At 48.5% G+C, this 19536-nt stretch overlaps 9 protein-coding genes across 12 annotated transcripts; 5 read left to right on the forward strand and 4 right to left on the reverse strand.

Moving 5' to 3' along the window:
* Positions 1–921: 921 nt before the first annotated feature.
* Positions 922–3157, forward strand: LOC108164568 (actin-related protein 8). Its single transcript, XM_017300386.2, has 3 exons — positions 922–1080; positions 1139–1706; positions 1768–3157. Exons 1-3 carry the CDS (start codon positions 1031–1033, stop codon positions 3019–3021), a joined length of 1872 nt encoding a protein of 623 aa, XP_017155875.1. The 5' UTR covers positions 922–1030; the 3' UTR covers positions 3022–3157.
* A 148-nt stretch (positions 3158–3305) lies between these two features.
* Positions 3306–4337, reverse strand: LOC108164569 (putative sulfiredoxin). 2 transcript variants are annotated; one of them, XM_017300387.2, is made up of 3 exons: positions 3989–4337; positions 3716–3859; positions 3306–3633 (listed from the first exon to the last, which is right to left on the reverse strand). In XM_017300387.2, the coding sequence occupies exons 1-3, from the start codon at positions 4082–4084 to the stop codon at positions 3421–3423; spliced, it is 453 nt and encodes a 150-aa protein (XP_017155876.1). In that variant the 5' UTR covers positions 4085–4337; the 3' UTR covers positions 3306–3420. The 2 variants fall into 2 exon arrangements, with proteins under 2 accessions (XP_017155876.1, XP_017155877.1); XM_017300388.2 differs by having other exon boundaries at positions 3716–3854; positions 3989–4080.
* Positions 4338–5238: 901 nt separating this feature from the next.
* LOC108154837 (laccase) lies at positions 5239–7463 on the forward strand. The gene is made up of 3 exons (XM_017285258.2): positions 5239–5440; positions 5527–5747; positions 5801–7463. Exons 1-3 carry the CDS (start codon positions 5368–5370, stop codon positions 7418–7420), a joined length of 1914 nt encoding a protein of 637 aa, XP_017140747.1. The 5' UTR covers positions 5239–5367; the 3' UTR covers positions 7421–7463.
* Positions 7464–7668: 205 nt separating this feature from the next.
* LOC108154897 lies at positions 7669–8535 on the forward strand. The gene has a single exon (XM_017285350.2). The coding sequence runs from the start codon at positions 7775–7777 to the stop codon at positions 8513–8515; it is 741 nt and encodes a 246-aa protein (XP_017140839.1). The 5' UTR covers positions 7669–7774; the 3' UTR covers positions 8516–8535.
* On the reverse strand, positions 8529–9900 carry LOC108154855. Its single transcript, XM_017285279.2, has 3 exons — positions 9679–9900; positions 9518–9620; positions 8529–9438 (listed from the first exon to the last, which is right to left on the reverse strand). The coding sequence occupies exons 1-3, from the start codon at positions 9819–9821 to the stop codon at positions 8578–8580; spliced, it is 1107 nt and encodes a 368-aa protein (XP_017140768.1). The 5' UTR covers positions 9822–9900; the 3' UTR covers positions 8529–8577.
* A 22-nt stretch (positions 9901–9922) lies between these two features.
* On the forward strand, positions 9923–12200 carry LOC108154872 (RING finger protein 121). 2 transcript variants are annotated; one of them, XM_017285314.2, is made up of 7 exons: positions 9923–10008; positions 10143–10299; positions 10390–10424; positions 10513–10809; positions 10875–11103; positions 11164–11399; positions 11469–11589. In XM_017285314.2, exons 2-7 carry the CDS (start codon positions 10252–10254, stop codon positions 11587–11589), a joined length of 966 nt encoding a protein of 321 aa, XP_017140803.1. In that variant the 5' UTR covers positions 9923–10008; positions 10143–10251. The 2 variants fall into 2 exon arrangements, with proteins under 2 accessions (XP_017140803.1, XP_033250684.1); XM_033394793.1 differs by having other exon boundaries at positions 9938–10008; positions 10064–10299; positions 11469–12200.
* Positions 12201–12907: 707 nt separating this feature from the next.
* Positions 12908–15517, reverse strand: LOC108154862 (mitochondrial uncoupling protein 4). Of its 2 annotated transcripts, none has more exons than XM_017285302.2 (5): positions 14977–15517; positions 14588–14918; positions 13856–13965; positions 13177–13665; positions 12908–13118 (listed from the first exon to the last, which is right to left on the reverse strand). In XM_017285302.2, exons 2-5 carry the CDS (start codon positions 14897–14899, stop codon positions 12944–12946), a joined length of 1086 nt encoding a protein of 361 aa, XP_017140791.1. In that variant the 5' UTR covers positions 14900–14918; positions 14977–15517; the 3' UTR covers positions 12908–12943. The 2 variants fall into 2 exon arrangements, with proteins under 2 accessions (XP_017140791.1, XP_017140781.1); XM_017285292.2 differs by having other exon boundaries at positions 14588–14924.
* Positions 15518–15689: 172 nt separating this feature from the next.
* LOC108154846 (replication factor C subunit 4) lies at positions 15690–17000 on the forward strand. Its single transcript, XM_017285266.2, has 3 exons — positions 15690–15921; positions 15983–16850; positions 16910–17000. The coding sequence occupies exons 1-3, from the start codon at positions 15731–15733 to the stop codon at positions 16994–16996; spliced, it is 1146 nt and encodes a 381-aa protein (XP_017140755.1). The 5' UTR covers positions 15690–15730; the 3' UTR covers positions 16997–17000.
* A 130-nt stretch (positions 17001–17130) lies between these two features.
* LOC108154890 (transcription initiation factor TFIID subunit 9) lies at positions 17131–18413 on the reverse strand. Its single transcript, XM_017285338.2, has 2 exons — positions 17982–18413; positions 17131–17896 (listed from the first exon to the last, which is right to left on the reverse strand). Exons 1-2 carry the CDS (start codon positions 18127–18129, stop codon positions 17283–17285), a joined length of 762 nt encoding a protein of 253 aa, XP_017140827.1. The 5' UTR covers positions 18130–18413; the 3' UTR covers positions 17131–17282.
* Positions 18414–19536: the final 1123 nt, after the last annotated feature.

The following is a 19536-nucleotide window of genomic DNA, read 5'->3' on the forward strand; positions in this document are numbered from 1 at the left end:
ATAATGCCGGCTAACTAAACCCCTTAGATCTGCCCACATAATTGTATCCGATTGATGAATCAGTTTTTACTTGATTGACTTATTTAAAACACTTGGTTTTACTGGATTTCTATATACCATTGAAAATGAAATTTAATTGATTGATGAAATTGACAAAATATACCACTATATACCGATATACCGTAAATATACTAACGAATTCTCTTTTCCTTTGTATCGATATCTCTATAGTTGCTGCAGAATATCGATGGTGAGGTCGACCGGCAGCCATGACAAGTAAAAATACGTTAAAATACAGGAAATACGTCACAGACAAAGCTTAATCACACTTTGTGTTTGGTCAAGTTTTTTCGTTGTCTTTCAGTCATACAATATTTGCATATTGCATTGTATTAATGGTAAAAACAAAATACGTTTTGGAATGATTCTTTGGTTTCGATGTTGTTCCCCGATTTCGGCATTCTTATATGCTTCCATATCTTAATGTGTATGTGTATGGAGACCATAATTAATTTCCACTATATATTTACTAGCCAGTTGAAGGGGCCAAGCCTGTTAGATCAATGAATATTGCTCAAGATTGAACAGCTGAAAAATAACCGATTATAACCCTCACTCGTCATATCTTATAAGAAATAAGATAACCGCTAGCAGCGAAACCCATAATTCTTCAAACCAATGATATTATATTGGAGTTGATGGTGGTATTCATCTAAATCGTCAGCGTCTATGGGAACGTTTAGTACGTGTAGGGCCATTACCAATTCTGTGATTCGGGTCAAATTTAAGCCCAAATTCATTGACATGTCTCCCATTTTGATTTTTTTACTCCTGTTGGACTTGAACTTACATTTAAATTATGACAGAAAAGGATATACCGCTAAAATTGACAGCTTTGATGGCAACTATCGACTGCACCGGGGCTCACAAGGCACCAGCTGACGTGCTATACTCGTGTGTATCGAGTACAGTCCCATCGCTAAGCAGACATCGCCATGGCGAAAACTGTGAGAAATTTCTTCTTCAGGCCATGGCAGCCTTCACCTACCCTCTCCCAACCACAGAAGAATCAATTATGCAGTAAGTGCACGATTCCCTTGGCATCCAGCGGATCAGAAAATGAATAAACTATTTGCAGCCGGTCGCGCGCCAGCAGCACCAGCAGCGGCCGCCTGCAGGCATCGCAACAGGTCCAGCCATTGGATGCACCCAAAATCATTGTGATACATCCGGGGTCGCAGCATTTGCGAATTGGCCGGGCCTGTGACCTTAATCCGCTGACCATGCTCCATGCGGTCGCCTACAAGCGGAAGCACCAGGAGGGCGACTGGCCCTACCATGACCCGATGCTGCCGTCGCTGGACAACATAAATCCCGCACAACTGCAGGTCGAGTTTGAGGAGCAGCGACTAATCGCGTCGCGCATACTGCAAAATTGTGTGATCGACGACAAACAACGGTTGCGCGTGGCAACGCCTCCGCAGCAGCTGGCCCACTTCAATCGCAAGAGTGTGGCCGAGAAGATACCGCCGCCTGGTAATCTAAGCGAAGAGCGGAACAGGCAGTGGCTGGACCGGGACGCACCGGTGCTCTTCGATGAGCAGATCCTGAGGCTGAGCACCTTCGATGCTCGCGACTACGACATCCACTTCCCCATCCAGCGGGGAGAACTGAATGTACACAAGCAGAAAGGTGGCTCTCTGCAGGTAAGCCTAGAGTCAGCCTTTGGCCAGCACAGTCAATAGTCAACGATTGCCCTTCTTGTAGTGTACGTTGCAGCACATTGAGCGGATATGGTCGTACGCACTGGAGGCTCGACTGAAGATTAATTTGCGCGATCTTCGCACCCATTCGGCCGTTCTGGTGGTCAACGATGTCTATGTGCGGCGACATCTGCGTGAGTTTATGACCCTTCTGCTGCAGCGTCTCGGCTTCCAGCGTTGCTTCCTGGTACAGGACAGTGTCGCCTCCACCTATGGGGCGGGTATTGGCTTCGGCTGTGTGGTGGATATTGGCGCGCAGAAGACCTCTATTGCCTGCATAGAGGACGGCATTTCCCAGCTTAATTCGCGGGTACGGTTGCAGTATGGCGGCGGTGACATTAACCAGGTGCTGCTCATGCTGTTGCGCAAGTGTGGATTCCCCTACCGCGAGTGCAGTGTCCAGGACAGCTATGTTGATGCCCGCCTGATGGACAAGCTGAAGGAGCGCTTCTGTCATCTCAATGCCAAAGTGTGTGGGGCCCAGGAGAAGCAGTTCCATCTGAGGAAACAGAATGGTCAGTGGCTGCGTTACACCCTACAGGTGGGCGACGAGGCCATAATGGCCCCCCTGGCCTTCTTTCACACCGAACTGCTGAACATTACGGGCAAGGCGAGAAAGGCCTTCACACAGCAGCCGCCCCAGGAGCAGTACGACTGCGAGGATTGCTTCGATGCCGAGTATCTGCGGGAGACGGGTCGAAAGAATGGCGCTCGTGCAGCAGATCCAATCGTTGCACAGCTTCTCGCCCAGCCACGCCCCCTACCGCCCATTACAGCCGATGACGAGGAGTTGAATGTGGTCGATCAGGATGAGCCTTCCTCTAACGGCGTCGCCGTGCACAACACCAGCAGCCCCAGCGTCGGTCATCCGCAAAAGCATTTCGCTGACACTGCGAATGGAGTGTATCAGTACGGCCAGGGTCAAGTGATGCCACTGGATCAAGCTGTCCTCGAGGCCATTGGCCGTTGCGCCACCAACGAGACAAAGCGCAAGATGTACGGCTCCATTCTGCTCGTAGGCAGCAGCGTGAAGATACCCGGCCTGGCCGCCTGGCTGCAAAGCTGCATCAGCCTGCAGGTGCAGCCCGGCACCGAGGTGAATGTGTTCACCAAAGGCATGGATGCGGGTATGGTGGCTTGGAAGGGTGCGGCCATCATGTCGGTGCTGGAGAGTGCCAGAGAGCTATGGATAACGCAGGTTGACTGGAGTCGGCATGGTCTCCGCCTACTCCGAGAGCGATCGCCATTTCTTTGGTGATTCTCTGGTCCCTCCCTCGCTCAGCTACATGGAATTTCGAATATGTTAAGGTCCATTGTCATTATCATTAAGTGATTAAAATTAAGTCAGAATTCAGTAGTAAAACTTAAGATGCCGACCAAAGCACAATAAACTATAGAGCGTCACAAAGAAAACACGGAACTTAGAACTGCACAACGATGATTCCCTGCTGTGGGAAAGGCCAGCTATCCAATCTTGACGGATAAATAAACAGGAGATGGCTGTCGGCAGATGCCCTCTTCTGATAATTCAAAACACGCTGCTTATCAAAAAATAACATGGATAATAACAAAACAAAAGAATTTACAATCGAAAACATTGAAAAACATTGCACGGGGATGGAATATGTGTGGAGGTCAAGAGCCGCAACGAATCATATCAGGCCAAATACTTCGGCGCACTGGAGCCCATGTAGTGGTACAGATCCCCCAGTGTGGAGCGCACCAGTTTGGCTTTTATGGTTTCACGCTGCAGGCGCCGGTATGCCTCGAACCGGTGGCAGCCGCCGAAGCTGAAGTAATATTGGCCGCCCTCGCTACCCGTTATCCACAGCAAGTCGATTGGGGGCACCTCCTCCTCGCTGACCTCGCCCTGAGGGAGAGACAAACACAAAGAGAGAAAGAGATATGTGTAAGCCTGCGTGTTGATTGCGGGGATCAGTGTTGCGACGCACCTTGATGGTGTCCATGAGCGAGATCACTTTCTGCTCATCCAATATGGAGGGTATGGGACGTTTGATCACACTCATTGGTACATGATGGACCTCTGATATTCCCGCTGAATGCACTGTGGTGTCCATGCTGGCGGCAGCGCTACTCTGTGTGGAAGAAATCAACCCAATAAAAGTTGTGAAATTTTCCAGCATAAATAACAACAACAACATTAACACTTCAAGCCGTTATCGGTGGCACAGGGTTGCCAAACCACCTGTGGCTGGAGCCCTTACGTGGGTGTGGATTGTGTGGACTGGATTCTGGATTCTGTGCAGGATTAGAGGAATGCGTCTGCTCGACTCCCGTACGAAATGACTAATGAACTTCATGGCGCACCGTCAGCTCCAATCGAAAGCTATTTTGCGTTGCGGCGTTGAAACTTGTTTTACTGTGCGATACGTTACTCCTACATACATACATATGTACATATGCATGTCATATGCATAGATGGTATGTACTGTACGGCATGTACCGTATGTATGTACATGTATTTACCGCTATGCGAGTATGTTTTGTTGCACTCTTATGCATAATCAACGCTGCCGTCGTTGACTCTCCTTCGCCTTCTTGTGGCCCCGCGATCCCAACAAATGAAGACGAACACACACATACAGTGTTGCTTTTGCGATAAAAGTAAACGAAATCGAAAACAAAATTCAAAATACGGTACCAAAAAGCGTAGAGGGTGGTGGGAGCCAGATTGGGGGTACTACTACTACTCTTGAGGCTCGGCTGGTGGGCATTCGTTTTGATTAGGACAGCGTCAGAAGAAGAAATTAAAATGTGTAATCTACGATGGCAATATTTCCGTTGGTTGTTTTTCAGCGTCCCCTATCAAAAGATAAATGTGTGTACCTCGTACTATACTACTTACATATGTACATGCAAACGGCAGAGGGGTAGCAAAGAGTGCTGTGCCCGATAGCGGATGCTACTCGTACTTGTTCTCTCTCTCGCTGAGTACGTACTTTGACACCTCTTTAAAACAAACAACAACAAAAAGATCTTCGAATGCAGTTTGAAACCCCCCCTCCCACATCGGCCGGAGGTGCAACGCTTGCCAACACTGGCCAAATTGAAATTTCAAATTTGAATTGTAAAATCAGTCAGAGCTGAAGAGTTTTTGATTGATTGCGATTGATTTCCCGGCAAGATCAGATAGAGTTTTGCGAATATCAGAATGTGGGCCAAGGTGCACTCGGTATTTCCCCGCTATGCAGAAATCAATAGCAAATTCAAGATCTTTCATAGAGAAGCGTCAGCAAAAGAGGCACCACAGAAGTAGTATCTCTGATCGAAACTCCCTTTTGGCAGTTCCGAACAATCTTCAATTAACTGTTACGCCTTGTTCGACAAGCAGACACCAGATTCCGATTCCGAGCAATCTCTGTGTGGCTGTCGCTTCTTTCTGGCTCTGGAATAATTACCGGGCGTAAGAAGTTGCGTTGCGCCTTACAAAAGGTAACCGATGGCGGAAACTCATTAACAGTTACGTTTGGCAGTCTGCCACAGCCACAAATGAGCGTTAACATCCATTAAGCGGCATAGGCACACCCATTTGCCAACATATTCCCTACTATTTATTACAATACTTTTGTGTTTTGATGCGAAAATGAAATTTAATTTTGTGAAAACATCCGTTGCAATTTGTTGTCTTATATTTGTGCAAATCTATGGCATACAAGGTGATGGTGATGGCGATGGCCAGGACATGTCCGTCGCGAAGTCTGAGTGTGAAATGTTAACGATCCTTGATGCTTGATTCTTGCAGATGCCAGCGGTAAGCGAATCATTAGTAAGTATGAGCGCATCATGCAGATGTACCCCCAGCCGGACATGGGCAGCGAATCCTCGCAATGGCGATCCGCCGGCAAGGACATGCAGCATCCCTGCAAGCGGGAGTGCGTGGATCAGCAGCCAATGACCTGCTACTACTACCTGGTGGTCCACTACGACGACACGATGGCGGCGACCTGCAAGCGCCTCCTTCAGGTAGGCCTTCGCCCATTCATCCATCCGTTAATCAATCACTGGTCTATCCGCAGACCAAATATCGTTTCAAACTGGCCAATGGCAAGGAGTACATCGATAGCTCCAAGGTGGCCGCCAACGATGACTGCAAGTACGCCGACGGTCTGGATTCCAAGGTGATGGTCGTGAACGGCCGCCTGCCCGGGCATTCCATCGAGGTCTGCTACGGGGACACCATCGTGGCGGATGTGATCAATAGCATGCACGAGACGACCACCATCCACTGGCATGGCATGCACCAGCGGCTCACCCCGTTCATGGACGGTGTACCGCATGTCACCCAGTATCCGATTGAGGCCGGACAGGCCTTCCGCTATCGCTTTCAGGTGGATCATGGCGGCACGAATTGGTGGCACAGCCACACCGAGCATCAGCGGGCCTTCGGGCTGGCGGGGCCACTGATTGTTCGGCAGCCAGCGAAGCTCAATCCCCATGCGCATCTTTACGACTTTGATCAGACGGAGCACGTGATCATGATCCAGGACTGGGTGCACAACTTTGTGGAGAGCGTGGCGGAGAATATTTTGATCAATGGCCGGGGACGGAACATGAAAAAGGGCAGCAAGGTGAGGCCCACACTTTATGCCCACTTTCCGGTCATACGGGGCGGACGGTATCGCTTCCGTGTCATCTTCAATGGGGTGTCCAACTGCCCGATCAGCCTGAGCATCGACAACCACGATCTGGTGGTGATTGCCAGCGATGGCAATGACATCGAGCCCGTTGAGGTGCAGAAGATCATGTTCCACGGCGCGGAGAGATTCGATTTTGTGCTGCACGCCAATCAGGAGGTGGCCAACTACTGGATCCGAATCAAGGGCTACAGCTTCTGTGCCAAGAATCAGCTGCATCAGGAGGCGGTGCTCCATTATCAAGATGCCGATCCCAAGGCCTTGGACACGCACACCCTGAGCTATGCCTACGATGCCCCCGGCATAATGCTGAACGAGCTGGGCGATGACACCGGCGGCAACAGTGCCCAGAGCATATCGCTGGCAACCCTCAATGCACAGCGTGCGGAGCCGGTGATGAAGCCGGCAGCGACATTCTACACCAGCATGAACGCCTTCCAGATAACCGGCGAGGGATTCCGCTTCCAAATGGACGACATCACCTTCAGCATGCCGAAGATGTCGCTGCTGCAGACCCGAAACCTGGGCATCGGGCAGTACTTCTGCAACAGCTCCCAGCAGGCGCACATGGGCTTCAACTGCAAGCAGCGACACTGCCAGTGCTCGAATGTCATCCAGGTGCCGGCGAACAAGAATGTGGAGTTTGTTATTTCCAGCAAGTCGAACACACCGCATCCCGTCCACCTGCACGGCTACACGTTCCAAGTGGTAGGCATGGGAGTGCTCGGCGAGACGAAGATTGGCCAGATCGAGGAGATCGATCGACTCAAGGCATTGCCGCGACGGGGACGCAGTGCACCGCTAAAGGATTCGGTGCAGGTGCCAGCCTTTGGCTACACCATTATACGCTTCTACAGCGACAGTCCCGGCTATTGGATGTTCCATTGTCACATTTCGCCGCACTCAGAGAGTGGTATGGCGGCCGTGGTGCGGGTCGGCGAGGATGTGCAGATGAAGATGTGTCCCGTCAGCAATTGCGGCCTGTGCAGCTCCGTCTCGTGATCGAATTTCACACTGTATGCATAATAAAATAATATTCTATGGATGGCGTTTCAAATTATTGACATTCGGGCGGGCTATTAGTCAGTGCTGAACAGCGGTGATTGGTTTCCAACAAAACTAATCCGCACTCCACTCCCTAAAGCTTATCTCATACATATGTGATTGCATTAGATTACATTAAAACTAACCAGATATTATTATCACGTTTGTTAAATTTTCCCATTTCCAATTCAATTTTCTTCACATTACTCATCAGTGCTGCAAAATACCTGCAGTCGGCGCACATGTGATAGGTATAACTGTAACCAAGAGGGAAATGTCAACAAAAGAACAATAATTAGATTTTTGTACAAAATGCTCGCTAAACATCAACCCAAAGCGGCAACTAATGACGCTGATAGTGACTCCGAAGACGATGACGCACAAATGCGTCAATTCATGGAAGCCGCCGATCACACACTGCTCACAAATGCCATGTTCCAGCGGGGGGCAGCAGCAACAGACTCAAAACCGGCGCCAGCAACTGTAGCCCAGGCGCCGCCTCCGCCTAAAAGCGAACGCCACTTGGACGAGCAGGGCGCTGCTGCTAGTGCTGGTGCAGCCAGCGATTTGCGTATCACCGAAGAAATGCAAACCCACATATGGGGAAAACTTAGCTCAATTATCCAAGATCAAATCGAGTTCTGTGAGCAGATACCCGCCGATGATCTACCGAAAGAGGAGCCCTGCCACGACCAGGTGCGCCTCGTGTCCAATGCCGACTGCTACTTGAGCGCCGAGATAGTGGATACAGGACCCCCTGGACCACAGAAGAAGCCCACCATCAAGAGACGCACTCTCAACGAGGACCGCTCACCCGCCGCAAAGGCTTTGGCTCTGGCTGCTGTGGCCATTAGTGGCGAGTCGATTATAGAGGGCAAGGACATGCTTTCGTGGGCCAAGTGCAAGCCACGACAGGGTAAACTCTTTGAGTACAAAGCGACCGATCAGCAGGGCCACAAGCTGCAGGCCCTTCATCCAGTCAACGAATTCACGGAGCGCCGGCTCCAGAACAAGTGGAACGAATCAAAGATACGCCGGAAAAAGAAAAAATAAAAGCGCTGCTCGATAATAGATAAGTGAGAAAAGTTTTTATTCTGATTGTTTTTTGATTGTTACTACGAGTCGAAGTTCGTTTGGAAGCCGGCACTGCTGCTGCTGCCATTGCCAGTGCTGCCGTTGCCATTGCTGGCATTCCCAGTCCCCAGGCTACTGGAGCTGGGAACATTCGAGGATGAGGTAGAGACTTGGCAGTCGAGCAGGCCGTACAGCATCTGCTGCTGGGAGACATTACCAATGGTCATAGTGGAGAGGCCGCCGCTGCTAGAGCCTCCGAGATCCTGCATCATATCGCCCACAATGTTGCCCATGCTCTGGTTGCTGCCCGTGGTGCTGTTGTCGAGTATGTTGAGGAAGTCGTTGCTATTGAACTCCTGCTGCCGCTGCATGCTGCTCTGGCTCTCCTTCATTAGCTGGTCGTAGTCCTGCAGGACACTGTTGAACTCCCCGATCTCGACGCGATTCCTCGTGATCACCTTGTGCTTGTAGTAGTTGTGCACCTGCGTCAGCGATATCCCCGTCAGCGCCGAGTGCGCACGCTCGAGCGGCAGCAGCTGCAGCTCCGTCGATTTCCGTGTCTTGGGATCGACATCGTAGCAGGCGCGATACTCGCAGATGAAGCTGCGCAGGAACTCCTCGCTGGCATCGGTCAGCAACTGGATGGCCGACTCCGAGCAGTCGGTGAAGCCGGCAAGGCGCAACATTCCACACATGACCTTGCGCAAGGCTTGGCGGCAGGTGTTGCTCGATATCTCCGGATAGTGCTGGGGATCGCCACGCGAGTACGATGTGTCCGCGGTGGGGATGAACCAGATGGGCTTCTGAAACTTTTGCTCCCCGACTAGGTCGGCAGCGTTTTCTGGCGGAAAGTCCACCTCAGGTATCATTTGACATGGATTGAGCAGGTAATTGGAAGATCCCTATAAGGAAGCAAGCAATCAATCTTAGATCTGGGCATCTGGCAGAACCGATCCGATCCTGGCGATACTGGATACATACGTTTTTGTTGGAGTAAGTGTCGATGAGGGACTGCAGCACCTCCGTTTGTTTCATCACCTCGATGGTCTGGGTGACAAGGGAACTCTTCAGCTCCACTATATGCCTGGAAAATGATAAAGCAATTATCAAAAGAGTTCCCCTCTGTGGAATGTATTTCTTACTCGTTCTCCTCCGGTTCAAGCTCACCGCGCTGGCGTATCTCCTCCAGCATGAGCTTCTTGGCATATATGGGCACCAGCTTGTCGGAGAGGTCCTCGGGGTCCTCATCGTCCTCGGGCAAGGCGCCCCAGTGCTCCACTTGCATGGCTTCCTTTCGTTAATGCGCCACGAAAATAATTCCTAAAAAATAAACAAACAACGCTGGCAGTGTTGGCTAACGGCACTGATTCTGTAGTATGGCAACGCCAGCATATATTAGAACACGTATAATTAGCCCGACATATATAAAACTAATCACAGCAATGAGCTCAAATAGTTTCCTTTACGGCTGAGTAAGTTTCTGTAATTTTCTTGCAATGATTTTTATATGCCAATTTTTTCCGTCAGGGGTCATACGAAATGGCAACGCCGTGACTTGTGGACACGCACACAAATACATTATCAAATTATTTGTTTTCCTTTCAAGAATCCGAAAATTTAGTTTAAAAAACATCGCCAAGATACTGTTGCAACGCAGGCGACGGTTTAGATTGTCAGGACCTGGAGCGGTAGGATACAGCAGAACCAACAACGACATGTACCAACAGCACATGGATCTGCATGCTCCGGTGGACCTTAACAAGGTGAGTCTTCTTCGGCATTTCGGTCCGGACCGAACTGGACTATGTGGCCCCATCTCAACCTAATGATAATGTTCATATTTATACCTTCAGTCCTTGGACGACATGACGCCGGAGGAGCGCATGCGGTAAGTGAGAGGGCCCCCTTCCCCTCTCTGTGGAGACCAAGCTGAAGTCCTCCAACTGTAGCCGCCTGCATTTTTCTTGATTTTGCAGAGCCGAACACCAGCTGATGGTGGAAAAGCACAGGGGCCACGATGCGATGCACTCGGAAATGGTGATCATACTGTTTGTCACCGTGGTGATTGCCCAAGTCATACTGGTGGAGTGGAAGAAGCGCCACTATAGCTCCTATTCATTGATTACCCTGCTGGCAATGTGGATCATACCGTTCACGATCTCGTGCTTCTTTGGATGGATACGTTTCATTGTAATCTGGGTGATATTCACAATCATTACGGCGCTGGTTATGCGCCGTGCGATAAGCAAGCCCATACAGGGCACAACGCCCAGGTGAGTCACTCCCGATAATCAAAAGCCCTGCCCCAATGTCCAATATCCATGCCAATCCGTTGCAGGCTCGTCTACAAATGGTTCTACTTCATCTATAAGCTTAGCTATGGCCTGGGCCTGGTTGGCTACCTCGTGATCATGGCCGCCTTCATGGGCATGAACTATCTGTTCTCACAGCTGCCCAATATCTGGATGGATGTGGGCCTTATGTTCTGCTTCTATGGCCTCTACATTGGCGTGCTTGGCCGCGACATATCCGAAATTTGTTCGGACAAAATGGCAGCAGCCATTGGCGTAAGTGTTTGTTCAGCTTTCGCGCATAATTTGATTATATTCTCCCTTTTGTTGCCACAGTACTATGCCCCGCAGGGGATTCCAACGCGACACTTGGAGCAGAATGTGTGCGCCGTGTGCGGCAATCAGTTGCTGGTTTCTGAAAAGGAGGAGGGCGTCATTGAGAACACATACAAATTGTCGTGTAATCATGTTTTCCATGAGTTCTGCATACGGGGCTGGTGTATTGTCGGCAAGAAGCAGACGTGTCCCTACTGCAAGGAAAAGGTTGATCTACAGAAAATGTTCCGCAATCCGTAAGCCAAAAAAGCAGCCAGTCTGTTCTCAAAACAATCTCTAATGGAAACATAATTCTTTGTATGCAGATGGGAGAAACCGCATGTATTGTATGGCCGTTTACTGGACTGGATCCGTTGGCTGGTGGCCTGGCAGCCGCTCATATTCTTCATAGTTTTAGGCATCAATTGGGTGCTGGGACTGGAATGAGTCAAGCCAGCATGCGGCAGCACCCTTTCATGGTAGCGTAGCCCTTTGCCTCAGCGTTTCGCAGCGTCTAGTCAAGCAGCACACACCCGCAGACACCACAGATTAAGGATCCCAAAACCAACACCAACACCAAAAGCAAAAACACAGAGACCAATTCTAAGGGGGGAGCACAGGTGGCCCGCTCCTGCCCATTCATTCCCCATAAGCACACTGCACCGCAAAAACACACACACGCCCCATAGGGAATTATTTTGCTTTTTGTAACATTCGGACGGAAGGCTGGACATCCGGATGTCGTTCACAAACAGATACAGATACAGACACCTGTACGTTGCATCTCTGTCGTAGCGTCGTACATCGTTTCCATTATGCAGTGTTTTAAAATGTAAAAGTTATTGCAATTTTAGATATATACGAGATATATATATATATTATATACTTAGCCTGTATGCATCATCTGTGTACATATGTGTGTCCGTATGGTTTAATATTAGTATGTCTTTGTTTGTTTTTGTTTCCGTTTCCGTTTGTTTGATGGAACCACTGGAAGCTGGACCTTGGATACGAGATACGAGATTTATGTACCAAAAATATTGAGATCTAAAAACCAACAATAGTGTTGTCTCTTTCACAAGAAAGTGGGCTTAAATAGATGGGTGGGAAAGAGGGGAAATATTGAGATTAAATTGCATTTAGTCGAACAAAACAAAAGACCTTTGTCGGCGTGTCTCCAAGTCGAGCAGCCACGTCCCTTGTCATGCACACGACATGTCTTTTGTTTTCGTTCTCGATCATTCTCTTTGGGTCTTTTCGCTTTTGCGCTTGTGGCTGTCGTCAAAGAATAAGTCTCGGAAATTGGTCCGAACGAATGTGTGGAAAAGAGAGGAAATATGATGCTCTGAATATAGAGAGTTGTCTCTTTCCCCCAGCATTGGTCCGAACATTTGAGTGGGAAAGAGAGCCGACAGCCAAGAATGGGATTTAAAATCTTTCAAAATAACAATTTTCTCTCTTTATTTGTATATATAGAGTTTTATAATTCTTTTGGGGGCAACAACAATAACAAAAAAGGAAAACGAAATAGTGTTTGAATTGCTTACAGTTTAAAAGGGGATGGAAGGATACAAGCTGCTGAAAAATGGGTAGGAAAGCCCTCTTTCTCTCTCTCTCTGTCGCGCAAGGGCAAGAAATTGAGGAACAGACAGACAGGCTTCTTTTCTAGACTTCCAGAGTCGCAAACCGAACAAACAAACGAACGATCTAAAGTACCAGATACATATGCTGTGTATGTATATCTAGATTTAAAAACACACATATATATCATTGTATTGCATGTACTATATTGTGGTTTCTTTTAGTAGACAGAAGCTCCAATCATTTTGCGTATCTGCTCGAAGGATAGCCAAAAAGTGAGCGACCAGGGCGCCATCCTTATCCAGCAGGGCAGAAATCCCTTGTACAGAGCTGGAAATCCCTCTTTGGCCACCGTTTGTCGCAGACAATCCACAGACCCACGATAGAGCAGCCCGCTGAAAGACAAGCCATTAAAGATCTCCGATTCCTCGCATACTCGAGTGGGATACTTACTTTCCCTTGTTGTCTGTCGGCTGATTCATGATGCGCGTCTTTACCACATCAGCGGGTGTGCCCATAATGGCTGCCACAAAGCCCGCACACACAGATGCCAGCACATGGACGGTGTGACAGTCGGGCATGTGCAGTCGATCCATAATCAGATGCTTGATCGTATCGTAGGTGGTCAGATCGCCCAGATTGACCAGAGCGGCCCGCTGTACATTCGGTATGCTGCCCTTCCACAGGCCCTTGACGCCGCCACGTTGGACAATTCTGCGGAACGCATGACCAGCGCTGTGGACGCGCGGTGGTTCACCCATCAGACGGCGACGTCCCTCCATTTGGATCTGAACCTTGACTAGATCGGCGGGCGAGGCGAGCCATTGTGCAACGGCGCCGGCTGTGACTCCGCATAAGGCAGACTTCCATATGGGCAAGGCCTGGCTACCGTTCCGTGTGAACTCTTTGCGCATCAGATCGTAGCTGCAGATACGTACGCCGCTGCAGGATAGGGATACGGATATGGATACAGAGGCGTATTAAATCAATGCAACTGGAGCCAGGAGGCTGCTGCTAGCAGAGTAGTCAGAGGATGCCACAGGCAATGTTGATGTGTGTGGATATACAATGAGAACTCTTTTAGTGTTTAACTATTTGTTTTTTTTTTTATTTGGTTTGTTTGTTTGCCCACCTATAGACGACGTGTCTGTAGAGCGCCGGTGTCACGCCCTGCCACAATTTGAGGGCGCCCTCCTCGCGTGCAATGCCTAAGGCGGTGGCCACCATGCCGCGGTATTGCATCTGGTTGGTAAATTGATTGGTAGGTAATTGATTGGGTTTTCGGTTTGTATATAGTATAGAGAGATTTTTGCTGTAGTATTTGTATATATTCAACATCGCCGTATATACATAGTACATTGAAACACGCACGCACACACGTACACAGAATAGTATGATGGAAACAGGGGGGCGTAGGATAGGGATCGGGATAGGGGGAATGAGTGAAACATACAAGTGGGGAGAAAGGGGACCGGGCCCCCAAACCCCGGGGTATATTAAATGGATTATCAAAATACTACTCTATCGTCTTTCGTTTATGGGAATTTTTTCGGGAATCTTATCTCAGCTACAGATACAGATTAGTGGACAGTCGATTAATCAGTAGATAGAAGCAGCCACAGTGTTAATATATATACATACATATATATGAGTGTGTATGTGTGTGAGTGAGGATTAGGGGAAAGGCAGGCACAACAGTGGATGGGAGGATAAACCAAAGCCAGAGACGGTGACAGCGACAGCCATAGAGAGCCACAATATACAAATAACTGAACAGAGAGCACATCAAAACCAAGAGCAACCAAAAGGCAAGCATACCACATACGAAACGAACGTTCGTTCAACTCAAAAGGTTCTTACTCACATTGCCCTTGGCCCCCGGAAGAGTAGTAGTGCTGCCGCTGGTGGTGATGGCTGTGGCTGCTGTCGCCTCTCCTTGTATCTGCAGCCGCGTCTTGGTTAGGTCCAAGGGATATGTGGCCAGCTCGGCCACAGAGGCAGCCACCACAGAGACAATGTAGGTGCAGGCAAAAGAATCGGCATAGTCGTACTTCACGGGTCGCAGCTGATGCCGTCCACTGGAGGAGCCTTGAGTGGCAGTCGTTGAGGATTCATCGCTGGCACTGGCACTGGGATGCTGCGATTGGGCTGTGTCTGTGGCTGCGGCCGAGGTCATGGCTTCAATCGGCGAGGAACTGCAACTGAAGTAACTCAAAAATAAAACAACCCACGTAGCAATCTCCGAATACTCACACGAGTCTCAGATGGCAATGGCAATGGCAAATGCCTTTCTTTCAAGGCTATTTATTAACGCTAGTCTCAGGGTCGCGTGACCTGTTGATGGCTCTGCTGCCTCTGGTGGCCGTTCAACTTTCGCGCAGCTGCTGCTGTGTTGGGCGTCCAGGAGATGATTTTGCGATGCCTTTGTTTGTTGTCCAATTGCTTCCGTACGGATTTTACATAATAACAACGACAATAGCACGGCAGCGGCGGCAGCAACAGCAGCAGCAGCAGCGGCAGCGTTTTGGCAACGATGTCAAATGGTGTGACAAAAAGAAGAAAAAAGGGAACAACAAAAATCAAATCGAATCGTAATCGGCTTGTCCCTTCCCGCTCTATAACCACTCGGAGGCACGTCTTATCATGTTAGTTTGTACAGCTGACGACGCTACTGCTCTATTTATATCCTTTGGAATATATATTCTGTGAGTGCTGCACTTATCAATTGTAATACGAGGGGATGGCGAGGGGCGAGAAGAGGAGCATCCAATACAACAAAAAAACACAAGATGCAGTGGCGGCGCGACAACAAAAATAAGCAGGTGCTGCCACCCTTTCGGATTTTTCAATCGATAGCTATCGTCTTACGACGCGCCAAAACAAAATCGGCTTTTCGTCTTCATGGTATATTGGGAAAAAGGGGTGGGTTCTACCCTGCATGAGATTGCTCTTCTGGGCGGTTTTGCTTGTAGTCCATACCCTCTTTTTCCTCCCATTATGCTAGCAAATGTGCAAAATTTGCATCCAAATTTCGGAATATAAGAAAACAAACGCTGCCTTGAACTTTATTGTGATTGATCATCTCAAGATGCAGGCATTTTTGAAGACTGGAAAATCTGGCGCAAGCAGCGGGTCGGACAAACCTCAAGGCGGTACCGTAGAACGTCGCAAGCCACCGGCTCCATGGGTGGAGAAATAGTAGGTCCCATCGAATCGAATGGGGAAATCAGATTTGATGCTTATTTGTTGTTAATTTCAGCCGCCCCAGAAGCGTTGATGATGTGGTGGAGCAATCGGAGGTGGTGGCCGTGCTCCGGAAGTGTGTGGAGGGTGCCGATCTGCCCAATATGCTGCTCTACGGTCCACCCGGCACGGGAAAAACGAGCACCATCCTGGCAGCAGCACGCCAGATCTTTGGCGACATGTATAAGGATCGCATACTCGAGCTGAATGCCTCCGATGAGCGTGGCATCAATGTGGTGCGCACCAAAATCAAGAACTTCTCCCAACTGTCGGCCAGCCATGTACGTCCCGATGGCCGCCCAGTGCCACCATTCAAGATCATCATCCTGGACGAGGCAGACTCGATGACGCATGCCGCTCAGTCGGCGCTGCGTCGGACCATGGAGAAGGAGAGCAGCAGCACACGCTTCTGCCTCATTTGCAACTATGTGTCGCGCATCATTGTGCCCATCACGTCGCGCTGCTCCAAGTTTCGCTTTAAGCCGCTCGGCGAGGAAAAGATCATTGCCCGGCTGCAGCACATTTGCGAGCTGGAGAGCGTCAAAATCGATCCGGATGCGTACAAGACAATTGTCAAGATATCCGGCGGCGATCTGCGTCGCGCTATAACCACTCTTCAGTCATGCTTCCGTCTCCAAGGTTCAGAGCACACCATAAACACCGCCGATCTGTTCGAAATGTCCGGCGTCATACCGGACTACTTGCTGGATGATTTTATGGACGTCTGCCGCTCGGGGAATTATGAGCGTCTCGAGCAGTTTGTACGCGACATTGGCTATTCGGCGTACAGTGTAGGCCAGATGATGGAACAATTGGTGGAGTTTATAGTGCATCATCCGAACCTCACCGATCCGCAGAAGGCAAAGATCTGCGAGAAGCTGGGCGTAAGTATTGGGGGAGTTTTAGCCCGAGCGATGGCTTTACTTAGCTCTCTTCTTTGCAGGAATGCTGCTATCGTCTGCAAGATGGCGGCTCCGAGTACTTGCAGATTATGGATCTTGGCTGCTGCATCATTCTAGCCCTGAAATGAACATCATACATACCACACCCCATACACTACAAACATATTTATAGACCCAGGGAGATCAGGTAGTTGAATTTTATTGAATCGTTTGTTCTTGTCTTGGGTATTCTAGTTTGTGTGGAAGACGTCTCCTATATGTCCTATACGTCTTCCCCTCATGCGAATGCCCAAGAAAACAAAAAAAGATTCAAACAAATGCAACTAACTGAAAAGACACAATCGAAACAATGCTTTTTTTACTACGGAAGATGTTGAAAATAAACTTTAATAATTAATTTGTATTTTTGTTCAATCAGTTCGCGACAAATTCGAACTCCTCCTCTTCGCGTTCCCGCTTTACGGCCGAGCTGACGCCTGGGGCACTGGCACTGGTGCTCGGAATGCTGCCCACGGCCACCGCATCGCTGTCCACCTCCATTTTCATGTCGCCACCGGTACTGGTGTCCGTCTTAGTGTTTGCATTCCCGGGGACATTCTTCGTTGTGGTTGTGAATTTGATGACGGGCTTAGGTATGGTTACCACCTGCTGTTTTGCCACCACAGAGTGGGCACGCTTCGGCCCATTGGCACTGGCCACGGGCTTTATGACGGTTTTCAATGCGCGCGCCTCCAGTGCCGATTTGGGCATCTTCTTGGCTTGATTTGTGGCCCGCAGCTTGTAGTTGACACCGGTGAGGCAGTAACGGTCTGGGGGCAGACGCAAGCCGCAGTGCGGCTTAATCGGTGGCAGTGGCATGCTATTCCGTATCTCAGCTACCTTTGACAGGGTATGACGCGGCAGTGGACCGGTAAAACTCTTGTCCAGCGCCATATCCGTGGCCAGGCGGACATCCTCGAGATCGATGGTCTTCTTGCGTGCATGATTCGCATACACCTTGGCATCGTCCAATATGCAGGTCACATATCCTACAAAAAATGTTCTTTAGTCAGTATTTATATTGTACTCTCGCGTTTTAAGGCAGCGTTAGTTGCACTTATTGGCGGCACTTACGGAAGGTGAATTCCAGCAATTGGTTTACCACGCGCGGCTCATATTCCTGGACATTCAGCTCCTTCAGTATGGACATTATCACCTGTGCATCTTTCGGAACATGCTTGATCTGAGCATTTATCTTGGCCTTTTCTGCTTTTTCGGCCATCACGCAAAAAAATAGATTTTAAGACATAAACAATACGCTAGTGCTGTTGGGTCGTTTAGGGCAGAAAAAAAGAGTGCTGTAAAACCATCCATGGAAAAAGAAGATTTTCTCAGACTCTCAGCACTGAACAAATAATTTTATCCGAGAAATTCAACAATTTTCTACTAGATTGGATAATTTGAAGCACTCCTTTTAATTTAACTGTTTATAAAATATGGTTTGAACAAAAAGGTCAACGAATAAAACGTAAAGTTTGCACGGAATGAAACGTAGTGTGTATGAAATGTTACGTCATTGTTGCTGATCAACAGGATTCAGCTATGAGTACCGACATTTGTATACCCTATTTCCAAGCTAATTTGAAACGTAATTAATAATGACTTTTCTCAGATTGTCTTTTTTTTACCTATTCATGCATTTGATATGTTTCCTGTATATATTGATGTCTATTCTTGGTGGCTGTAAGAAGACCATTCACTTCAAAATTTAGTTGAAATAGCTTTAAAACGAGACTGACTAGTTTCTGCATATATTGGAGCCTGAGAAGACACAACTTACCTCAAACCTATTATATCCTTTTCTCCAGGGTATGCAGATTGTTGCTCATTTCGTGTCACGTTGCGCGACAGTGTTGATAATTTTTCGATAAATGTTGCTGGTAGCAAACTGCGCATACAAATTAGATGTTGACAACGGTATAACATTGTTGCTGCAGCAGGTTTAAATGTTTTCGAGCAACATTTCTGACCAAAGAAAATCGTCAAAGATGTTTGTCAAAACGATAATGATTTTTTTAAGGAGTTATTGTTCTGATGAGCTTTACGTGCATTAAAATCACTAATAATTGCACTATCGTACGCTATCATTACTTATATCATTATTATTAATATCAAAATATTAAAATATAACCATGAAATATATCACGATATATCGATATCTCAATACATTTTATCATCTCTACGCTGAAAGCTTAAACCCTCCTTCCGCCTTTTCGCCATCTGTTTTGTGTGAGATCCTTGTTAGCGGATTTGTATTTTTGCGTGTTGTTTATTAAAGAACAGGACAATATTTAGAGCGGATAGGGGGACCTGTTGGAGATGGAGCAGGATGTTCAAAATATGCATGTAGTGCTCCTCATTGATCACATCAATGTGCGAGTGGATTCTACCGAAAATCGGAATTCATCTTCCTAGAAACTTTTGCCTGTCTTAAGAGACACAATCCGATTTGGAGATGTTGCCTTAATCAACGTTTAGCACATCATATTTTGAATGCTGTCGGCGAAGTTGGCCGCCTTCTAGAGCGTAGAGATGCAGCCTCGACCATGAAGAGGACCACGCAACCCTTGCTCAGCAGAGGCTTAACGAACGGCGACTTTTGCTCCTCCCCGCGGCTGGCAACGGCGAT

The sequence above is a fragment of the Drosophila miranda genome, chromosome XL, assembly GCF_003369915.1.
Source record: "Drosophila miranda strain MSH22 chromosome XL, D.miranda_PacBio2.1, whole genome shotgun sequence".
In the NCBI taxonomy this organism is placed as follows: Eukaryota; Metazoa; Arthropoda; class Insecta; order Diptera; family Drosophilidae; genus Drosophila; species Drosophila miranda.

Bases quoted from the DNA above. Each gene is read 5' to 3' on its own strand.
- LOC108154862 (XM_017285302.2), bottom strand. From the start codon at position 14,899: ATGACCTCGGCCGCAGCCACAGACACAGCCCAATCGCAGCATCCCAGT. The intron at 13,966-14,587 runs GTGAGTAAGAAC...TTTACCAACCAG, and splicing joins TTCCGGGGGCCAAGGGCAAT to ATGCAATACCGCGGCATGGT. The intron at 13,666-13,855 runs GTGGGCAAACAA...CCTATCCTGCAG, and splicing joins TACAGACACGTCGTCTATAG to CGGCGTACGTATCTGCAGCT.
- LOC108154846 (XM_017285266.2), top strand. From the start codon at position 15,731: ATGTGCAAAATTTGCATCCAAATTTCGGAATATAAGAAAACAAACGCT. The intron at 15,922-15,982 runs GTAGGTCCCATC...TGTTAATTTCAG, and splicing joins GCTCCATGGGTGGAGAAATA to CCGCCCCAGAAGCGTTGATG. The intron at 16,851-16,909 runs GTAAGTATTGGG...TCTTCTTTGCAG, and splicing joins AGATCTGCGAGAAGCTGGGC to GAATGCTGCTATCGTCTGCA.
- LOC108154897 (XM_017285350.2), top strand. From the start codon at position 7,775: ATGCTCGCTAAACATCAACCCAAAGCGGCAACTAATGACGCTGATAGT.
- LOC108154872 (XM_017285314.2), top strand. From the start codon at position 10,252: ATGTACCAACAGCACATGGATCTGCATGCTCCGGTGGACCTTAACAAG. The intron at 10,300-10,389 runs GTGAGTCTTCTT...TTATACCTTCAG, and splicing joins CTCCGGTGGACCTTAACAAG to TCCTTGGACGACATGACGCC. The intron at 11,400-11,468 runs GTAAGCCAAAAA...CTTTGTATGCAG, and splicing joins CAGAAAATGTTCCGCAATCC to ATGGGAGAAACCGCATGTAT.
- LOC108154837 (XM_017285258.2), top strand. From the start codon at position 5,368: ATGAAATTTAATTTTGTGAAAACATCCGTTGCAATTTGTTGTCTTATA. The intron at 5,441-5,526 runs GTGATGGTGATG...TGATTCTTGCAG, and splicing joins GCAAATCTATGGCATACAAG to ATGCCAGCGGTAAGCGAATC. The intron at 5,748-5,800 runs GTAGGCCTTCGC...GTCTATCCGCAG, and splicing joins CCTGCAAGCGCCTCCTTCAG to ACCAAATATCGTTTCAAACT.
- LOC108164568 (XM_017300386.2), top strand. From the start codon at position 1,031: ATGGCAGCCTTCACCTACCCTCTCCCAACCACAGAAGAATCAATTATG. The intron at 1,081-1,138 runs GTAAGTGCACGA...AACTATTTGCAG, and splicing joins ACAGAAGAATCAATTATGCA to CCGGTCGCGCGCCAGCAGCA. The intron at 1,707-1,767 runs GTAAGCCTAGAG...CCCTTCTTGTAG, and splicing joins AGAAAGGTGGCTCTCTGCAG to TGTACGTTGCAGCACATTGA.
- LOC108164569 (XM_017300387.2), bottom strand. From the start codon at position 4,084: ATGAAGTTCATTAGTCATTTCGTACGGGAGTCGAGCAGACGCATTCCT. The intron at 3,860-3,988 runs GTAAGGGCTCCA...TCTTCCACACAG, and splicing joins TCCACACAATCCACACCCAC to AGTAGCGCTGCCGCCAGCAT. The intron at 3,634-3,715 runs GTGCGTCGCAAC...TCTCTCCCTCAG, and splicing joins CGCTCATGGACACCATCAAG to GGCGAGGTCAGCGAGGAGGA.
- LOC108154855 (XM_017285279.2), bottom strand. From the start codon at position 9,821: ATGCAAGTGGAGCACTGGGGCGCCTTGCCCGAGGACGATGAGGACCCC. The intron at 9,621-9,678 runs GTAAGAAATACA...ATCATTTTCCAG, and splicing joins CTTGAACCGGAGGAGAACGA to GCATATAGTGGAGCTGAAGA. The intron at 9,439-9,517 runs GTATGTATCCAG...GCTTCCTTATAG, and splicing joins ACACTTACTCCAACAAAAAC to GGATCTTCCAATTACCTGCT.
- LOC108154890 (XM_017285338.2), bottom strand. From the start codon at position 18,129: ATGGCCGAAAAAGCAGAAAAGGCCAAGATAAATGCTCAGATCAAGCAT. The intron at 17,897-17,981 runs GTAAGTGCCGCC...CATTTTTTGTAG, and splicing joins ATTGCTGGAATTCACCTTCC to GATATGTGACCTGCATATTG.